The sequence below is a fragment of the Aegilops tauschii genome, chromosome 6 (genome assembly GCF_002575655.3).
Source record: "Aegilops tauschii subsp. strangulata cultivar AL8/78 chromosome 6, Aet v6.0, whole genome shotgun sequence".
Lineage (NCBI taxonomy): Eukaryota > Viridiplantae > Streptophyta > Magnoliopsida > Poales > Poaceae > Aegilops > Aegilops tauschii.
Window position 1 is genome coordinate 8,451,717 of NC_053040.3, and position 15,517 is coordinate 8,467,233.

The following is a 15,517-nucleotide window of genomic DNA, read 5'->3' on the forward strand; positions in this document are numbered from 1 at the left end:
TAGTAGGTATTTGCCCTAGTCACTCGTCAATGATTTGTAGATCACTAGTTCGGTCAGCCTGTGCGTCGGCGCGCAGCTGGACACAGTTAGGGTCCAATAGGAGCTCCGATGGATTCGAGCCTGGGTCTGCTCCATGAGGAGTAGTGAAGCTAACCACTATAGCATAGTGTTCGTGATAAATGCTAGGGCGCGCTCTACTTATAGATAAAAAGTGTCGGGTTTACTCCTTTTTTTTTCTTGTTTTTTTTATGGCTTTTTTCATTTGTTTCTTCAGTTTTTTCATTTCCTTTTTCCTTTGATTTATTTTTTTTCTTATTTGGTTTTCATTTTTTGGGTTTTCTTTGTTTCTTTTTGTTTTTCATTCTATATTCTTATATACATGATCAATAGTTTTTCAAATACTTGCTCAAGATTTTTTAAATACTTGTTCAACATTTTAAAAATACCTGCTCAACATTTATATATGTATGATAAAAAAATTCAAATACTTGTTGAACCTTTTTTCAAATACTTGTTCAACGTTTTTCAGATACTTGTTCAACATATTTTTCAAATACTTGTTCAATAATTTTTAAATACTTGTTCAGTATTTTTTTTAAATACATATTATACATTAAAAAATACATGTTCAACATTTTTATATACAAGATCAACATATTTTCAAATACTTGTTCGAAAAATTTAAAATACTTGTTCAACAGTTTCAAATACATGTTCTACATTTTAAAAATACTTGTCCAACATTTCTATATACATGATCAACATTTTTTCAAATACTTGTTCAGCATATTTCAAGTAGTCGTACAACATTTTTTAAATACTTGTTCAACATTTTTCAAATGTTTTTTAAAGAGTGCTTTTTGTAATATATATACAGGAAAACGAGCTTATGGCCTGCCGCAGTAGCGGGACGGCCCAGTTCGGGTGGATTTGCTTGCTTCCACCCGAACGGGCTCGCACTCAGCGGAGCGGGCTCCAACCCATCCCCGACATACTGCTCAAAAAAATAAAAATAAAAATCCATCCCCGACATTGCTGCCCCGGAGGCGGAGACGCCGGCACTGGCACGAGCGACCCCCACCATCCGGCCGCTCCCCTCTCCCCCCAAATCTCCACAGCCCGCAATGGCGCCGGCGCCGGCGGGGGCCTCGCCTGCCCGCAAGCGGAGGTCCGCCGACGAGCCGCCGCTCGTCGTGACCGAGCGCGCGACAAGGGGGCGTCCGCCCAGGGAGGATGCCGACCCCGAGTTCGTCGGGGATCCCATCCCCGCCGACGAAGCTCGGGCCAAGTTTCCCCACCGCTACCACCGCCAGCGCAGGTAGCTCACGCCCCCTCCCCTTGTGTCTATTCTCTCTCTGAGCGTGTGTGTGGTGTGTGGATACTGTGCTGAATGCTTAGGGATTTCTGCATCTGCGTTCGTCTGGGCAGAAATGGGGAGGGGGAGGAGGAGGAGGTGAAGGCGCGCTGCCATTACCGGGCAGCCCAGGTGGAAGGAATCGTCTATAACCTCCGTGATGATGTGTATGTAGCGGTAATCGTCTTCCTCTGCTCTGGTTATCAGCATGTTTGCTGCTGGAAAATCCTCAATAGTACTCCTATGTTTTAGTACATGCTTCCAGTTGTGCTTGCTGCTAAGGAAGGAATGGTTGCTCCATTCATCATCATTGTTATTTAGGTAGGCTGCCATGGTTAGTATCACTCCGTCATATGCTTCTGCTGTGAGATCGATGGTCCTATCATCATTGTTAATCAGCATGACCACTCTACTTCTCTGTAGAAAATTTGCTGCGTAGATGCATTTCCTCTGGTACCCAATTGGGCCCATGTGGCTCTGCATATGGCTGCTGCAGTAAAAGAATACTCGCTATCTTTTACACTTTTTCATGCTACTGTTCTGCCTCCACAACTCATGTGACCGCTGTTATGCTTGCTGCTATCATTGCTTCTTTTTTCTTTCTTTCTTTTTTTGTTGTTATTAATTATCAGGGTGCCATCATAATGCTTCTTTTCAACAGCTCATGCCATTGCGGTTATGCATGCTGCTGTCAAGTACTTGATGGCTGACCGTCATCGTAATGCTCCGTTCATGCGCCTAATGTGGTTGCCTCCATGCTTCCTGCTTTGTAATACTCGCTCACCTTAATGCCACGGTTTGTACAAAATGAATTTACACCTCAGCTTGCATTGCATAATGCCATTTTGGGTACTCCTCTGGCCCGAAAAAATTGCCGCTAGTTATACTACCGAGCTGTATTATCTCAGTCCTTTTCTAGTGACAGATAAGACGGATCGGAGGGAGTACCGAACTGCATCCATACGGCACGTTTCTCCGTGAATATGGTTTCTGCTGATGTAAAAAAAAATCCTTGTTATCTGTTAGATGTTTGCATAGGTTTATTCATTCCTGATTCCTTTATCATCACTCCTGTTTAGGCTGAGGAAGGAAAGCCCCATTTCATTGGTAGGATCACCGAACTTTTTGAGGGAACAGACCATGTCAAGTACTTCAACTGCCGTTGGTTCTTCCGGTCAGAGGACACAGTGATCTCGACCGCGAAATTGGTTGATGATCATAGTCATGATCCCAAGCGGGTCTTCCTCTCTGACGAGAGGAACGACAACCCGCTTGACTGTATAGTGTCCAAGGTTAAAATACTGCAAGTCGATCCCAAGGTTACTGCTCTTGTTCAGAACTGTGTCTCCCCTCCTTGATGAAATGGTTCTCATTTTCTTAACTCCACGTTTTAGCTTGATCTGGAAGCAAAAGCCCAACTAGCGGCTGACAACGATCTGTACTATGACATGTCGTACACTGTGCCCTACTCTACCTTTGAAAATATCACAAATGGTAATTGCTGCTGTGACCTTTGTACTCTTTTCAGTTATGCAAGCTTTTTATTGACCTATCTAATGCTTTAAACATGTTCAATACTGTTGCTATAATTTGTTGTAACTCTGTTTAGTTTTGTAAATTAACTCATAAGAGTTGAGCATTTTAACCAACATGTGAATTTTTTTTCCCATCAGACCATGTTGATCATAATCTGGTTTAAGTTAAAATCTAAACTCATTGTCTTATGCCCATGCTTTCTTCCTGCAAAATGTTATTTCAACCAGTTAAAATCTAAACTCATACGTTCAATAGAAATTAGGATGTAACTTGTTTGTTAAAACAGTCAGTAAATATCATAAATGGCAATTGTTGCTGCTAACCTATAACTCTGTTCAATTTTGCAAGCTAATTATTGTCCTCCTTAATGTTTAAATATTTCCAATATTGTTGCTAAATTAACCTGTTTAGTCATGTAAATTAACTCCTGGGAGATAAACATTTTAGAGGATATGTAAAAACAAATCCCATCTGTCCATGTTGATCATAATCTAGGATTCTAGGTTAAGTTTAACCCAATCTCATTGTCCATGCTTTCTGTGTTTGGAATGTTAATTCTGCGGATAGGTTCGGTAGACATTAGGATGACATTTTTTTTTTCTGTGCATGTAAGCTGTGTTCAAACATGCAAGAATATTTTTGGTAGAAAAAGATAGAATTAACTAAGGGGCATCATGGGCCTAGGAATTTTCATCTATTAGTTAACTTACCTTTGGTAGATATCACCTATAATCTTGGGCAATTAGGACATGAGCGCATCAGCATGTTCAGTAATTTTAATGATCTGTTGAATAATCTTGCCAGTTCAGTATTATAACTGAAGATGTGTTTTGCGTGTAGATATAAATGAAATTTCAGGGATTTCTTCGGATGCTGATTCGGAGGTTGACACCTCTGTGGCAACCGCAACGCTACTTGACCTTTATTCTGGTTGCGGTGGCATGTCCACTGGATTGTGCTTGGGCGCTGCACTAGCTGGATTGAAACTTGAGACGGTATTACTTAGCCTTATATTTATTTGGAGAATGATTTGTCGACCACCCTTCATTATTTCTATAATTTCTTTTTTTATATTTATAGAGGTGGGCTGTTGATTTTAACAGCCACGCGTGCAAAAGCTTGAAGTCCAACCATCCCAAGACCGAGGTTGGCTCATGAATCTTTAATCCTTTTTGGCTGGTACAAATCCTCTTGTTCTATCTTGACTAGAATTTTTCTTGTGATTTCTGAATATAGGTGCGGAACGAGAAGGCTGATGATTTTCTATCTCTTTTAAAAGAATGGGCAGTTCTATGTGACCAATATGTCCATGATAATAATGCTGAGGCACCTCCTTCGATGGATGAGGAGGAGGAAGAGGGTGAACTCGAAAAGGACGAATATGTCGTACAAAAACTCACTGATATCTGCTATGGTGGCATTGATAGGAAAAGTTGCATTTATTTCAAAGTACTACACCATCCATCTAGCTCATTTCTAGTGCTCATACTTCTGTTATTTAGGTTGCTGTGATATTTTCTTGAACAGGTGCAATGGAAGGGATACGGTCCCGAAGAGGATACCTGGGAGCCCATTGAAAACCTTAGGTTTGTATCTAATTTGACATATTCCTATTACATAATAATGTCTATTTCCATTGCAGTTACTGAAAAAGGTCTATGTACAGTTCATTGATTCTTTTTTAGTGTTCAGCGATTGCCCTTTAAAAATAAAGGAGTTTGTTCAAGAAGGCCACATGCGAAAAGTATTACCACTGCCTGTGAGTACTTGCTATTCTTTCTCCTTAATTTGTACATGCATATCAGATTCCTGATGTTGTTTATTTCATTATTTGTTCTGTTACTTTTGAAGGGTGATGTAGATGTCTTGTGTGGGGGCCCGCCTTGTCAAGGGATAAGCGGGTTAAATCGGTTCAGAAACCGTGACGACCCACTAAATGATGATAAGAATAGGCAGCTGGTCACTTTTATGAACATCGTTTCCTATTTGCGGCCGAAGTTCGTTTTGATGGAAAATGTGGTGGATATACTGCAATTTGCCGAAGGATATCTAGGTAGGTATGCGTTGAGCCGGTTGGTGGCTATGAACTACCAGTCTCGGCTGGGTATTATGTTAGCAGGTTGTTACGGGCTTCCACAGTTCCGCATGCGCACCTTCCTATGGGGTGCCCTCACTACAATGGTTTGTTTTAATATTCTTTGTCACTTTCAGTTTTTGTTGCAAATTTATTTCTGAGATGATTGATCAGTTGTATTTGGATATGCAGGTGCTCCCAAAGCATCCTCTCCCCACGCATAATGTTGTTATACGAGGCGGGGCGCCGAATGCATTCACGGTAAGCAAAACCATAATAAAATTAAGATCGTAATGAAATCCTATGAGAAGTGAAAATATGCTGACGAGCTTATTTTTGTTGCAGCAAAGCGTTGTGGCATATGACGAAATTCAAAATCCAACCTTGAAGAATGCCTTGGTTCTTGAAGATGCGATCTCAGATTTACCGAAGGCATGCATTTACTTGACTTCTATATGTCATATTTTCCACATATCGTCTTACATCTGTTATGCAGGTTGGTAACGATCAAGCTGATGACGTAATGGAATACCTTGTGAAACCAAAGACAGAATTTCAGCGCTACATTCGTCTTAGCCGTAAAGGTAACTATATAGCTCTTTTGATAAGACGAATATATGCTCATCTTTTTTGTTTGTGAAAAGTCCTTTCCTTTTGCATTTCACATTTCAGTACAGTTTTATGCATTTAAATTATTATTTTTTATTAATGTTGTTCCCATGTTCTAGAAATGCTGGACTACTCATTCGGTGATAAAACCGGTCCTGGAGAAGGCACGCTAATGGATCACTGTCCTCTGAGGTTGAATAAAGATGATTATGAGCGCGTTAAGCGAATACCATTTGAGAAGGTAGGTGGCTGAATTTTTCCAAATGTTTCCTGTGTGATCACTCCTTTTTCCCTTTGTGAAAATTTTGAATTCTCGCTTAGGGAGCCAACTTCCGTGACCTGGAAGGCGTAAGAGTAGGGCCAAACAACGTCGCTGAGTTTGACCCTGAGATTCCACGAGTTTACCTTGAGTCCGGCAATCCATTGGTACGTGTTGCACCGCCCAATATCGTCATGATTTTTCTAGTCACAATTGCTGAAGATTGCATGTCTGTATGGCCAGGTCCCTGAATATGCAATCAAGTTCAGGAGCGGCAAGTCTCTCAGGTTAGTGCCGTATGTTCACCGTTTTCCTTTCTGAAACTATACTAGGTTGTTTGACGCTGCTCTTAAGATACACGCGGTGATGCATTTATAGGCCGTTTGGACGACTGTGGTGGGATGAGACGGTCCCTACAGTGGTGACCAGTGCAAACCCACACAGCCAGGTCAGCTTTTTTGTCACAAGCTGCCTCAGTTTTCTGATCTGACCATTTTAGGAAGCACAAAACCTTTTGTTCAGTTTCGACAGGTCTCAGGTCCAGAATCTCTAAATGCGTTTCGTGTTGCTGCCTGCAGAGAATATTACACCCGAGCCAGGCCCGAGTTCTGACCGTCCGCGAGAATGCGAGGCTGCAGGGGTTCCCGGATTATTATCGCCTGGATGGTCCCATCAAGGAGCGGCAAGTTTACGAACTGCTCTGCTAGTCGTACTTTCATAAATAAATCAAGACTGAAACTGAACATCTGTTGGTGTCTTGAATCCTGGTGCTGGCAGGTACATGCAAGTCGGCAACGCGGTGGCGGTCCCTGTGGCCCGGGCCTTGGGGTACTCTCTGGGCCTGGCGTACCTGCGCAAACACGACGGGAGCGACGGCCCGATGCTGGTGCTGCCTGCCAACTTCTTCAGCCCAGGGCAGACCGAGGCCGTCGTGCCCGCGGACGAGGTTGCAGAGGAGTAGGACGCAGAGAGCTCCCGTTGCTGCTGGTCTATTGAACTGGGGCCATTTGCTGAAATTGAGCTAGGTTGCTGTGATTGGCTAGGATTGGAGTTTTGTGATTGGCTAGGATTCGAGATTGTGCACACTCGTGCTTGAGCGCGTTTTTTCTGCCTTGGTTGTATTTTTCTCAACATTATCATTGGTTCCCAATTGATGATTTTCATCAATAAAGTGGTGGTCATTGGGCCCATCCAACAATTTCAGAAAAATTTCAAAGGGTTCATGTAGGGGTCATGACAAGGGAAATGGTGTAAGTTTAGTGCCACCCCGGATTTGGAGAAAGAGTTGGACTTCTTTATAGTGGTTCCTCTTTCAGATGCTATTGGAGCTTGACAAGAGAAGTGGTTCCCGCCTACTGCCCACCTCGCGTCACGCGCACGCGCGTGGTGTTTCATAAATGAACCCTAGTTTTTTTGTCTGAATAGTCAACACTACACCTAATCCACGATTGCTAGGTCTGCGCCGCTCAAATCTCCTCTTGTGGCCTCTCAGCCTTTTGCGGCGACAATGGCGGTGTTGAGCGGTGGGTCATATTTGTCTATCGAAGTTGGAGTTTCCTTTTCGTTGTATGCCCCATTTCAGCGGCGGTTTGGTGCCACTATTACGAGGTTCTTTGCATTTCGTCAAGGACTAAATACAATGATATTATGGAAGTGTCAACGCTCCCCACTTCTTACAACGTGTTTTCAAATTCAGGTTTTCGAGTGCCATGGTGGCTTGACGGTGGCTTCTGCTCATTTTTCTTATCAACCCGACAACCGCCTTCTTCTACTACCATTGCAGAACTTCCACCCTATACTTGTCGGTTTTGTGTGTCCCAAAAAATTATCATGAATAACAAATGTTGAACAAATTATGAATTAGACTTTTGAACCCTTTTTGTAAAAATATATATTTTTACACTAAAATGATAATCTAAACGCTTTTATATCTCCGTACGGAGGGAGTAGTTTGGTCGTCAAAATAATCTTCAAAGTTATTTGGGTTCTGATGGAAGCTGCTTGCGGATGGATATAAGCCGTTGGATGGTAACTTTAGCTCAGCCAAGTTCATCACACGACTCCACTCAAAAAAAAAAGGTTCATCACACGACCGGAGATAAACACGCCCAACCCGCCCGCCGCCGCCGCCGCTGCTCCGCCGTCGCGGCGTCATGCTCCACCTCCGGCAGCGCGTCCTCTCCCATCTCGTCTTCGCCGCGCCCTCTCCTTCCACCTCCCCACTCCTCTCTCTCCAGCGCCTCCTCTCCACGGCCGCTGACCCCCGCATTTCTCCGAACCCTAGCTTCGCCGTGGAGGAGTACCTCGTCTCCTCCTGCGGCCTGACCTGTGCCCAGGCACTCAAGGCCTCCGCCGAGCTCTCCCACCTCAAGTCCCCCGCCAACCCCGATGCCGTTCTCGCCTTCCTCGCCGGCCTCGGCCTCTCCGGCGCCGATGTGGCGGCCCTCGTCGCCAAGGATCCGCGATTCCTCTGCGCCGGCGTGGAGAGAACTCTGGGCCCTGTCGTCGCGGTGCTCGCCGGCCTCGGCCTGTCAAAAGCTGAGATTGTGCGCCTCGTCTCGCTCGCCCCCGGCTACTTCCGCCGCAGATCCGTCGTCTCCAAGCTAGAGTACTACCTACCGCTCTTCGGCTGCATCGAGAACTTGGTCCGGCCGCTCAAACACGGCTGTTCATCCGGCTTCCTCGGCTCTGACCTCGAGAGGGTGGTCAAGCCAAATGTCAATCTCCTAGCAGAGTGCGGGCTAGGTGCTTGTGATATTGCCAAGCTGTTCATCCGTGCGCCGTGGATACTTAGTGCCAAACCAGGGCGTGTCCTGGAGATGGTTGCATCTGCCGAAGGTATAGGTGTGTCCCCTGGCTCTGGAATGTTCAGGCAAGTGCTGCATGCTGTCGCATATCTCAGCGAGGAGGAGATTGCCGCCAAAGTGGAACAGTTGAAGAAGACATTAAGGTGGTCAGATGCCGAGGTCCGCGTTGCTGTGCCCAAGTTTCCGGCTGTGCTGATGCGGTCAAAGGACATGCTGCAGCTCAAGTCCGATTTCCTCATCTCTAAGGTGGGGTTGGAACCGGCGTACATTGCTCACCGGCCGGTAATGCTCGGTCTTAGCCTGGAGGGCCGGCTCAAGCCCCGGTACTATGTTATGCGATTTCTTAAGGAAAATGCATTGCTAAATCATGACAGAGGCTACTACAAAATCGTCATGGTCAGTGAGAAGGTATTTGTGGAGAAGTTCATATGCCCTCACAAGCAAGCTGCACCACACATTGCTGAAGACTATGCAGCCGCTTGCATAGGGGAGGTTCCTGCTAGATTCAGATTTACATGAACCAAGAACAGGCTATGAAAATTGGTAGCTGCGTGTTCAACAACAGAATTTCCACTCATCGTATTAAGCTGGTAATTCATGATTAGGTGTTCTTTTCATGACTGAATTTTGGTTTTGTTGTGGCCAATGCTTGACATTACTGATAACTTGATTTCTGAACCCCAATATGTTGATAACTAAGAAAGTGTGACATCAGGGCAGTCTGCAAATGCTTTCAAGTATTAATGAAGAGTATGTCTGCACACTCTATATCTTTATGGTCTTATCTGCAAATGCTTTCAGTGCAATCCTGAGTCAATTTATCTTTCCATGAAAAAGGGTTCTCAATATGGCCATGAAGATGATACGAAGTCCCAAAATTTGTTGAACTTTTTTGCGGGAATAATTCTATAGTTGTTGATGCCACAACATTTTGATAACTGCTGAGGGTGCAGTTTTGATATAGTCTGTTGGTTGCTTCCTCTAGTTCTTCAACTTAGCTGGATGTCTTCATTCTTCATGCAGTAGCTTTGTTTATAAAATATTAACTGTTGTAAAAGCAGGTCATTGTTTTCTAGTAATTTGTATCAGTTTTTTGCTTTATTGTTCTCTTATATTCTTGGATGGCTTACTGGCTGATGACACTTTTTCTGGGAGCATCTGATGCCAAAACTGAATGATAGTTAGACCACAATGGGACGGAGGGAGTAATAGTTAGACAATGACATTCTTAAACTTGTTAATTCATTGTTGTGAACAATTTAATTATGTAATATAATATATCTGCTAGATGCCCAAATTTTCCGGACCCATACATAGTTTTTGTTGGACAGGAGTAGTTTTATTTTCATGCTATCTCTGCTATCTTATGTCATGCATGGCCTTTTGAATAGTTTCTGTTATGAATAGTTTTCGTTGGCCATCTGCACATAATATTCAGACAGGCTCTATAAGTATGTGGTATTTCGTTCTGGTATCCATTGTGCATTATCTTCATGATCACTGCATGATAATTGTACCCTTCCATAAGCAATTTTGGTCCAGAGCTAATGATATCTTTGTGCGTTTGTACTTGAGTCTGTTTTACAGTTAATCAAAGTATCTAGCTGAAAGTTATATCCATGAACCTTGGAGCAAATTGTCTGAATGTCCAATGTCAAATTGATTTCCCCATAGCCTTCGTCCAAACTATGCTGCATGGTGATGGGTAGGTTGGTGGATGGTGACAATTTTCTTTGTTTGATTGTGCTGTTACCGTACGACCTTCTCATGGTATGATGTGCGCTTCGTTGATAGCTTGTGGTTTCCTCCTATGTACCAGATCAGATTTTGTTGATAAAGCTGATTTTCCTGAGCCTATAATCCTGACTCTGATTCGTCAAATAATATAATAATAATAGAAGTCCTGACTCTGTCAAGCGAAGCATGTCTTATTGTATTTTGGATCTGCCTCACACTCACAGTATTTGATCTGAAGTTTCACAAATGTATACGTATGTCTACGTGTAGTGAGCTGGTAATTTTCGTCTCAGTGTTCTTTGCCTAACTAGATGTTGGTTATCTGCTATAGTATGTCTGGTACATGTTAATTCAGTGTCGCCAATCCTGGATGAAACTGATAATTTGATTTTAGGGTACTGTTGTATGTCCATTACATCATTCGGTAGACAAGAAAGAATTATACTTCAATTAACCTGTCCATCATGATGTCATATTGTCATGCATACTAGAACTAAGAGAGTGTGACATCAGGGCATTCTGCAAATGCTTTCAAATATATTAATGAAGAGTATTCTGCACACCCTATATGTTTATGTTCTATTAATGCCATTTCAGCTTTCAATGCAATCCTGAGTCAATCTATCTTTCCATGAAAAAAGGTTCTCATTTTTGCCATGAAGATGATATGAAGCCCCCAAATTCGTTAAACATCTTTTTTGGTGGCAACAAATCTGGAATTAACGTGTTGGTCACTGCTGAGGTTGCAGTTTTGATCTAGTCTTTTGGTTGCTTCCTCTAGTTCTTCTAAGCTGAAACTCTTCATTCTTCCTGCAGTAGCTTTGTTTATAAGATATTAACTGTTGTGAAAGCAGGTCATTGTTTACTAGTAGTAGTTTGTACCAGTTTTTTCATTTATCTTCTCTTATATTCTTGGATGGCCTGCTGATACTTTTTCTAGGAGCATCTGATGTCAAAACTGAATACTTCAGTAGTTGGCCAGTAGCATTTTGTTGACAGCCTACCCATTTAGCAATACGTAGCGGTTATTCCAAAGGCCCTTGTATTTGTATCGGAGACACAAAATGATGCTTGTATGGTATGGTGCTGAAAAACAGAGGGCATTTCATACAATATAAACGAACTTATGTTAAGGTAATCTTAAAAGGGTTTATGGCACTACCATGTTAATCTCTGCGATACCTGTTAGCTAATTTTATTCAATATTAGCACTATTTATATAGATTCCTGGGAAATCTTTTTCCCTTGGAATATTTTTTGGGAATAGTAAGGTGAGTCTTATGTACCATCCTCTGTTTTATGGGTATATATTTGAAATGAAGATCAGGTGTGTGTCTCTTCTCTCGTGCCTAGTTTAGCTTATGAGTATATATATAAACAAGATTAATGCAATGAAGACAAGGGGAAGGGGTCGATTGATGACCGAAGTGACTTGCCAGCTGGGCAAGAAAGAGGAGTATACTAACTTATTTACTGAATATTGTAGATTGATGGTGCTTTCTTTCTTCCAGGAGAAGATGTGATGACACTGGATATAGATGCATAGTTCTTTCTTCTTCTTTCCAGGATATCGACCAAGTATGGTGGCCGGGCCTTTGCTACACTACACATGATGCTAAAGGCTTTGTTAATTGATGATGCCCTGAAGCTTCCTTCTGTAACAAGTATGTATGACCTGACGCGTGCTGGGGTTTTATTCAGAGAAGCTCCTACTTTTCTCTTTCTGAATTTTGTAAGTTATTTATTTTTCTCGTATTGCCCTAGATATTGTATGTAAACTCTAGATATGTTACCCTTGGTGCATTTATTTTTCTATGGCTGAAGGAAATTAAACAACCCAATGTGCTCATGTAATTGCTGTTCCTTTCGAGTAATCAGCAAATGTTCAGACTAAACTTGATGTATGTTAATTCTACACGAAAAGATGAATAAGATACCCAGTTCATCCTAGGAACTGCAAATCAAAACAAGTAGTGAGTCGGCGTACACAACTAACTTAGTTGCAGCCAAATTCAGGGGAATCAACAAATGTTGTTTAACAAGCCATATCGAGTTGAATACAGTGAAAACCTCGTGTTCTGTTTGAGAAAAGCTAGCTAAATGGTGTTAGTTCTGTTCAAGTATCAACACTGAACTTGATACTTCATGATAATTTACGTCCACGCCAGGACATATTTTTCTTTTGCACTGCTCTAGGGTAGGAACTTGTGGTCTGAACTTTTTTTTTTGTACACTGGCAAACTTTTTGTGTTATCAAATGGTGTTTATTTTTACTCTACCTCTATGAGCACTGCCACGGAATGGGTTATTGAAATATTTGGGCAACGAAGCTGCTGCTCAGTCAACAGTAATTTAGCACCAGCTAATGTAGTCGAATTTAGCACCAGCTAATGTTTCCAATTACTTATTATTTTTAATAGAAAGGCCGCAAATGCTCGAGGAGCTATGTAACTGGTGAATTTTATTAGGTCAACCATGCATTCCATAGAAAAAAAACTGGAGTTGATAATCAGATGTAAGCAATTAGATGTGGAATTTAAAGCTGCTAGCTAATTTATGGTAGTTTACGCAGACTAATATTTAGTTCGCCTTCCTCTGTTGGTCTTTTCTTTAATGGAAACATGGGGCTTTTCTTTAATGGAAACAGACTTAAAAGAGCTTTTTATGTGTAAGAATAAAGTTCAGCAAGCTAACTAAGTATGCATGTTATTCGCCATCCGATGTGCATGGTATCCAAGAGAACTGATTGCTTAATCTATTGGCATATTTAACAATTTTTGTGCACATTATGTTTTGCTTCCATGCTTTGTAGGCTATATACTGTGGGGCATTAACCTCTTCACTTTTTTGACTAGTAACACCTTTTTTGACTAGGTGTTGTTTTTCTTACTTATGTTGAGCTATACGTATGTTCATCAGTTCATGCCCTTCTTTTTGTGTGATTTTCAGGCTGTGGCTGCATACCTTTTCTTACTTATGTTGAACACCTGAAATTGATTCAGTAAAGATGCGAGCACCAATAGCATCGCTGGAACACCTGAAATAGATTTAGTAAAGATGCGAGCACCAATAGTAAGTGTAGGACTTCAACCCCGGTGGGCTGATTTCACCACGCGGAATCTAACCATCTGAGCTGCTCCCTCCGTTCCGAATTACTTGTCTTAGATTTGTCTAGATACGGATGTATCTAGCACTAAAATGAGTCTAGATGCATCCGTATCTAGACAAATCCAAGACAAGTAATTCGGAACGGAGGGAGTACACTCAGTTTGCTTGCTTTCTGAAGTTGAGTGTATAGGGTGTTTGTATTTTAATTCCATAATGGACGTCACGTATGGGGCTTTGTAGTAGGAAACCTTCCAGCTGAAAAGATTTAATGTGCAAACCTATATAATGTTCCTTTTTTGTATTGTACCACTATACCAGTTTCCCTATTTCCAAATCTATATAGTGTAACAATTATACAAAATTTGAAGCAAAAAAGTTAATGATAAATGAAAAAAAGGAAAAAAAAATTGTTTCCGCGAGCGTCGGAGGGAAACATCATATCCGTCCAGATCTGCCAAATGGTGATGCTTCGTGGGTCGCTCCCCTACTTAGCAGCATCGTCTAGGAGCCTTCCCCTTGCGAGTTGGCTTATGTTGTATAGGTTGGTTTAGTTGCCATGGCGCCCGCCCAGTTCTCCTTGTGTAGCCATTGTGTGACAACAATGACGATACTGAGTGGTGGGTTGTTCTTCTATCGAAGTTGGAGCTTCCCTTTTTATCGTATGTCACAAATTGCCGCTATGGGGTTCTCTGTGTTTCTTTCGGAAGTGAATACGTGTATGTTGTCCTGATGTCGATGTTTGTCGCTTTTTCAATGTGTGCTCAGATCCGGGGTTTCCATGTGCCGTTGTGGCCCGGGAGTGGTTTTTCATCATTTTCCTTATTAAACAGTTAACTCTACCACCGCGAAACTTTCGCCCCGCTTGTCGGCCCAAAAAAGTTGTCAAGAATTATGTTTGTTTTATATTCTAGTCGTTGAACAATTTTCGAATTGGAATTTTGTAACACGGTAAATGCACCGTGTATCCATACTCCATATTGCCAAAACAATCTCTTCGAGGTTCTTTGCATTTCGTTCAGGAGTGAATACAATGATATCATGGTGGTGTCAACGCTCCCCACTTCTTGCAACATGTTTTGAAATTCAAGTTTTCCAGTGCCGTCGTGGTTTGGCAGTGGTTTCCACTCATTTTTCTTATTAATCCGACAACTGGCTTCTTATAATACCATCGCAGAACTTCGATCCTACTCTTCGGTTTTGTGCCTCTCAAAAAACACCATGAATAACAAATGTTTCCAAAAATTATTAATTGGATTTTTGTAGTTTGGTAGATGGATTGTGTATCAATATATTGTCATACGCATGCGTGGCTCAGAAAACAGGCGTTTTTGTTGCTTCGGAAAAGGACATCGGGCACCCGGATGGACGGATCCGATCCGGTGTAATCGATGCTTCCGCTCGGGACAATGTGCGCAGGATGGGTGCAAGCCGACAACCCCACCGCATGCTCCATGTTCTGCTCGGCTGCTGGCTCATTCTTGGGCTTCGATTGTTGCGCCTCCACCAACATCTAAGATCCATGAGGCACTATCCAACATTGCCTTCCGTTGGAGTAGCTCAAGTTGGGATCTCTTTAGACTTCAGAGGTAGCCCTAGTGCCCTCGCCACCCCGTGGAGATAATGCGGAGCATCCCAAGGTCATTCCCATGGATTTACCTTCGTCTCACCAAGTGCCTAGTGGACCCATGACTCGATCACGTGCAAGAGCTTTCGAAACTGAGGTGACATCTCTCCTCTCACAATTTCACTTCGATGAACATGAGACATGGCTACTACCTCAAACGGAGGCATTGTGCATACTCAAGTATCAAGGAGTTAGAGCATCTCCAGTCGCGCCCCCCGGGAGGCCTCCCCAGGCGATTTTTTCGCGCCGGCGCCCGAAAAACGGCCCAGTCATGCCCCCAGGAGCCCGATTTTCGCCGGCCTGGGCCGAAATCAGCGCCGGCGGACCCAGGCCGAACCCGGCGCGCTGGGGGGCGCCGGGGCGAGCGGTTTTGGCGTGAAAAAGCCACGAGCCAGCCGCGTCAGCGACA

At 42.8% G+C, this 15,517-nt stretch overlaps 2 protein-coding genes across 7 annotated transcripts; both read left to right on the plus strand.

Moving 5' to 3' along the window:
* Positions 1–971: 971 nt before the first annotated feature.
* On the plus strand, positions 972–7,041 carry LOC109773482 (DNA (cytosine-5)-methyltransferase 1). Of its 6 annotated transcripts, none has more exons than XM_020332175.4 (21): positions 992–1,318; positions 1,429–1,531; positions 2,016–2,150; positions 2,280–2,352; positions 2,434–2,673; positions 2,749–2,848; positions 3,731–3,885; positions 3,971–4,036; positions 4,127–4,339; positions 4,418–4,476; positions 4,583–4,649; positions 4,742–5,071; positions 5,157–5,225; positions 5,310–5,396; positions 5,461–5,548; positions 5,693–5,814; positions 5,895–5,999; positions 6,076–6,119; positions 6,211–6,280; positions 6,411–6,514; positions 6,610–7,041. In XM_020332175.4, exons 4-21 carry the CDS (start codon positions 2,338–2,340, stop codon positions 6,791–6,793), a joined length of 2,118 nt encoding a protein of 705 aa, XP_020187764.1. In that variant the 5' UTR covers positions 992–1,318; positions 1,429–1,531; positions 2,016–2,150; positions 2,280–2,337; the 3' UTR covers positions 6,794–7,041. The 6 variants fall into 6 exon arrangements, with proteins under 6 accessions (XP_020187762.1, XP_020187763.1, XP_020187764.1 ...); XM_073500776.1 differs by having other exon boundaries at positions 1,023–1,318; positions 2,016–2,123; positions 2,274–2,352; XM_020332176.4 differs by having other exon boundaries at positions 1,038–1,318; positions 2,274–2,352.
* Positions 7,042–7,889: 848 nt separating this feature from the next.
* On the plus strand, positions 7,890–9,753 carry LOC109773481 (uncharacterized). Its single transcript, XM_040391582.3, has one exon. The coding sequence runs from the start codon at positions 7,986–7,988 to the stop codon at positions 9,156–9,158; it is 1,173 nt and encodes a 390-aa protein (XP_040247516.1). The 5' UTR covers positions 7,890–7,985; the 3' UTR covers positions 9,159–9,753.
* The last annotated feature ends 5,764 nt before the right edge of the window (positions 9,754–15,517 follow it).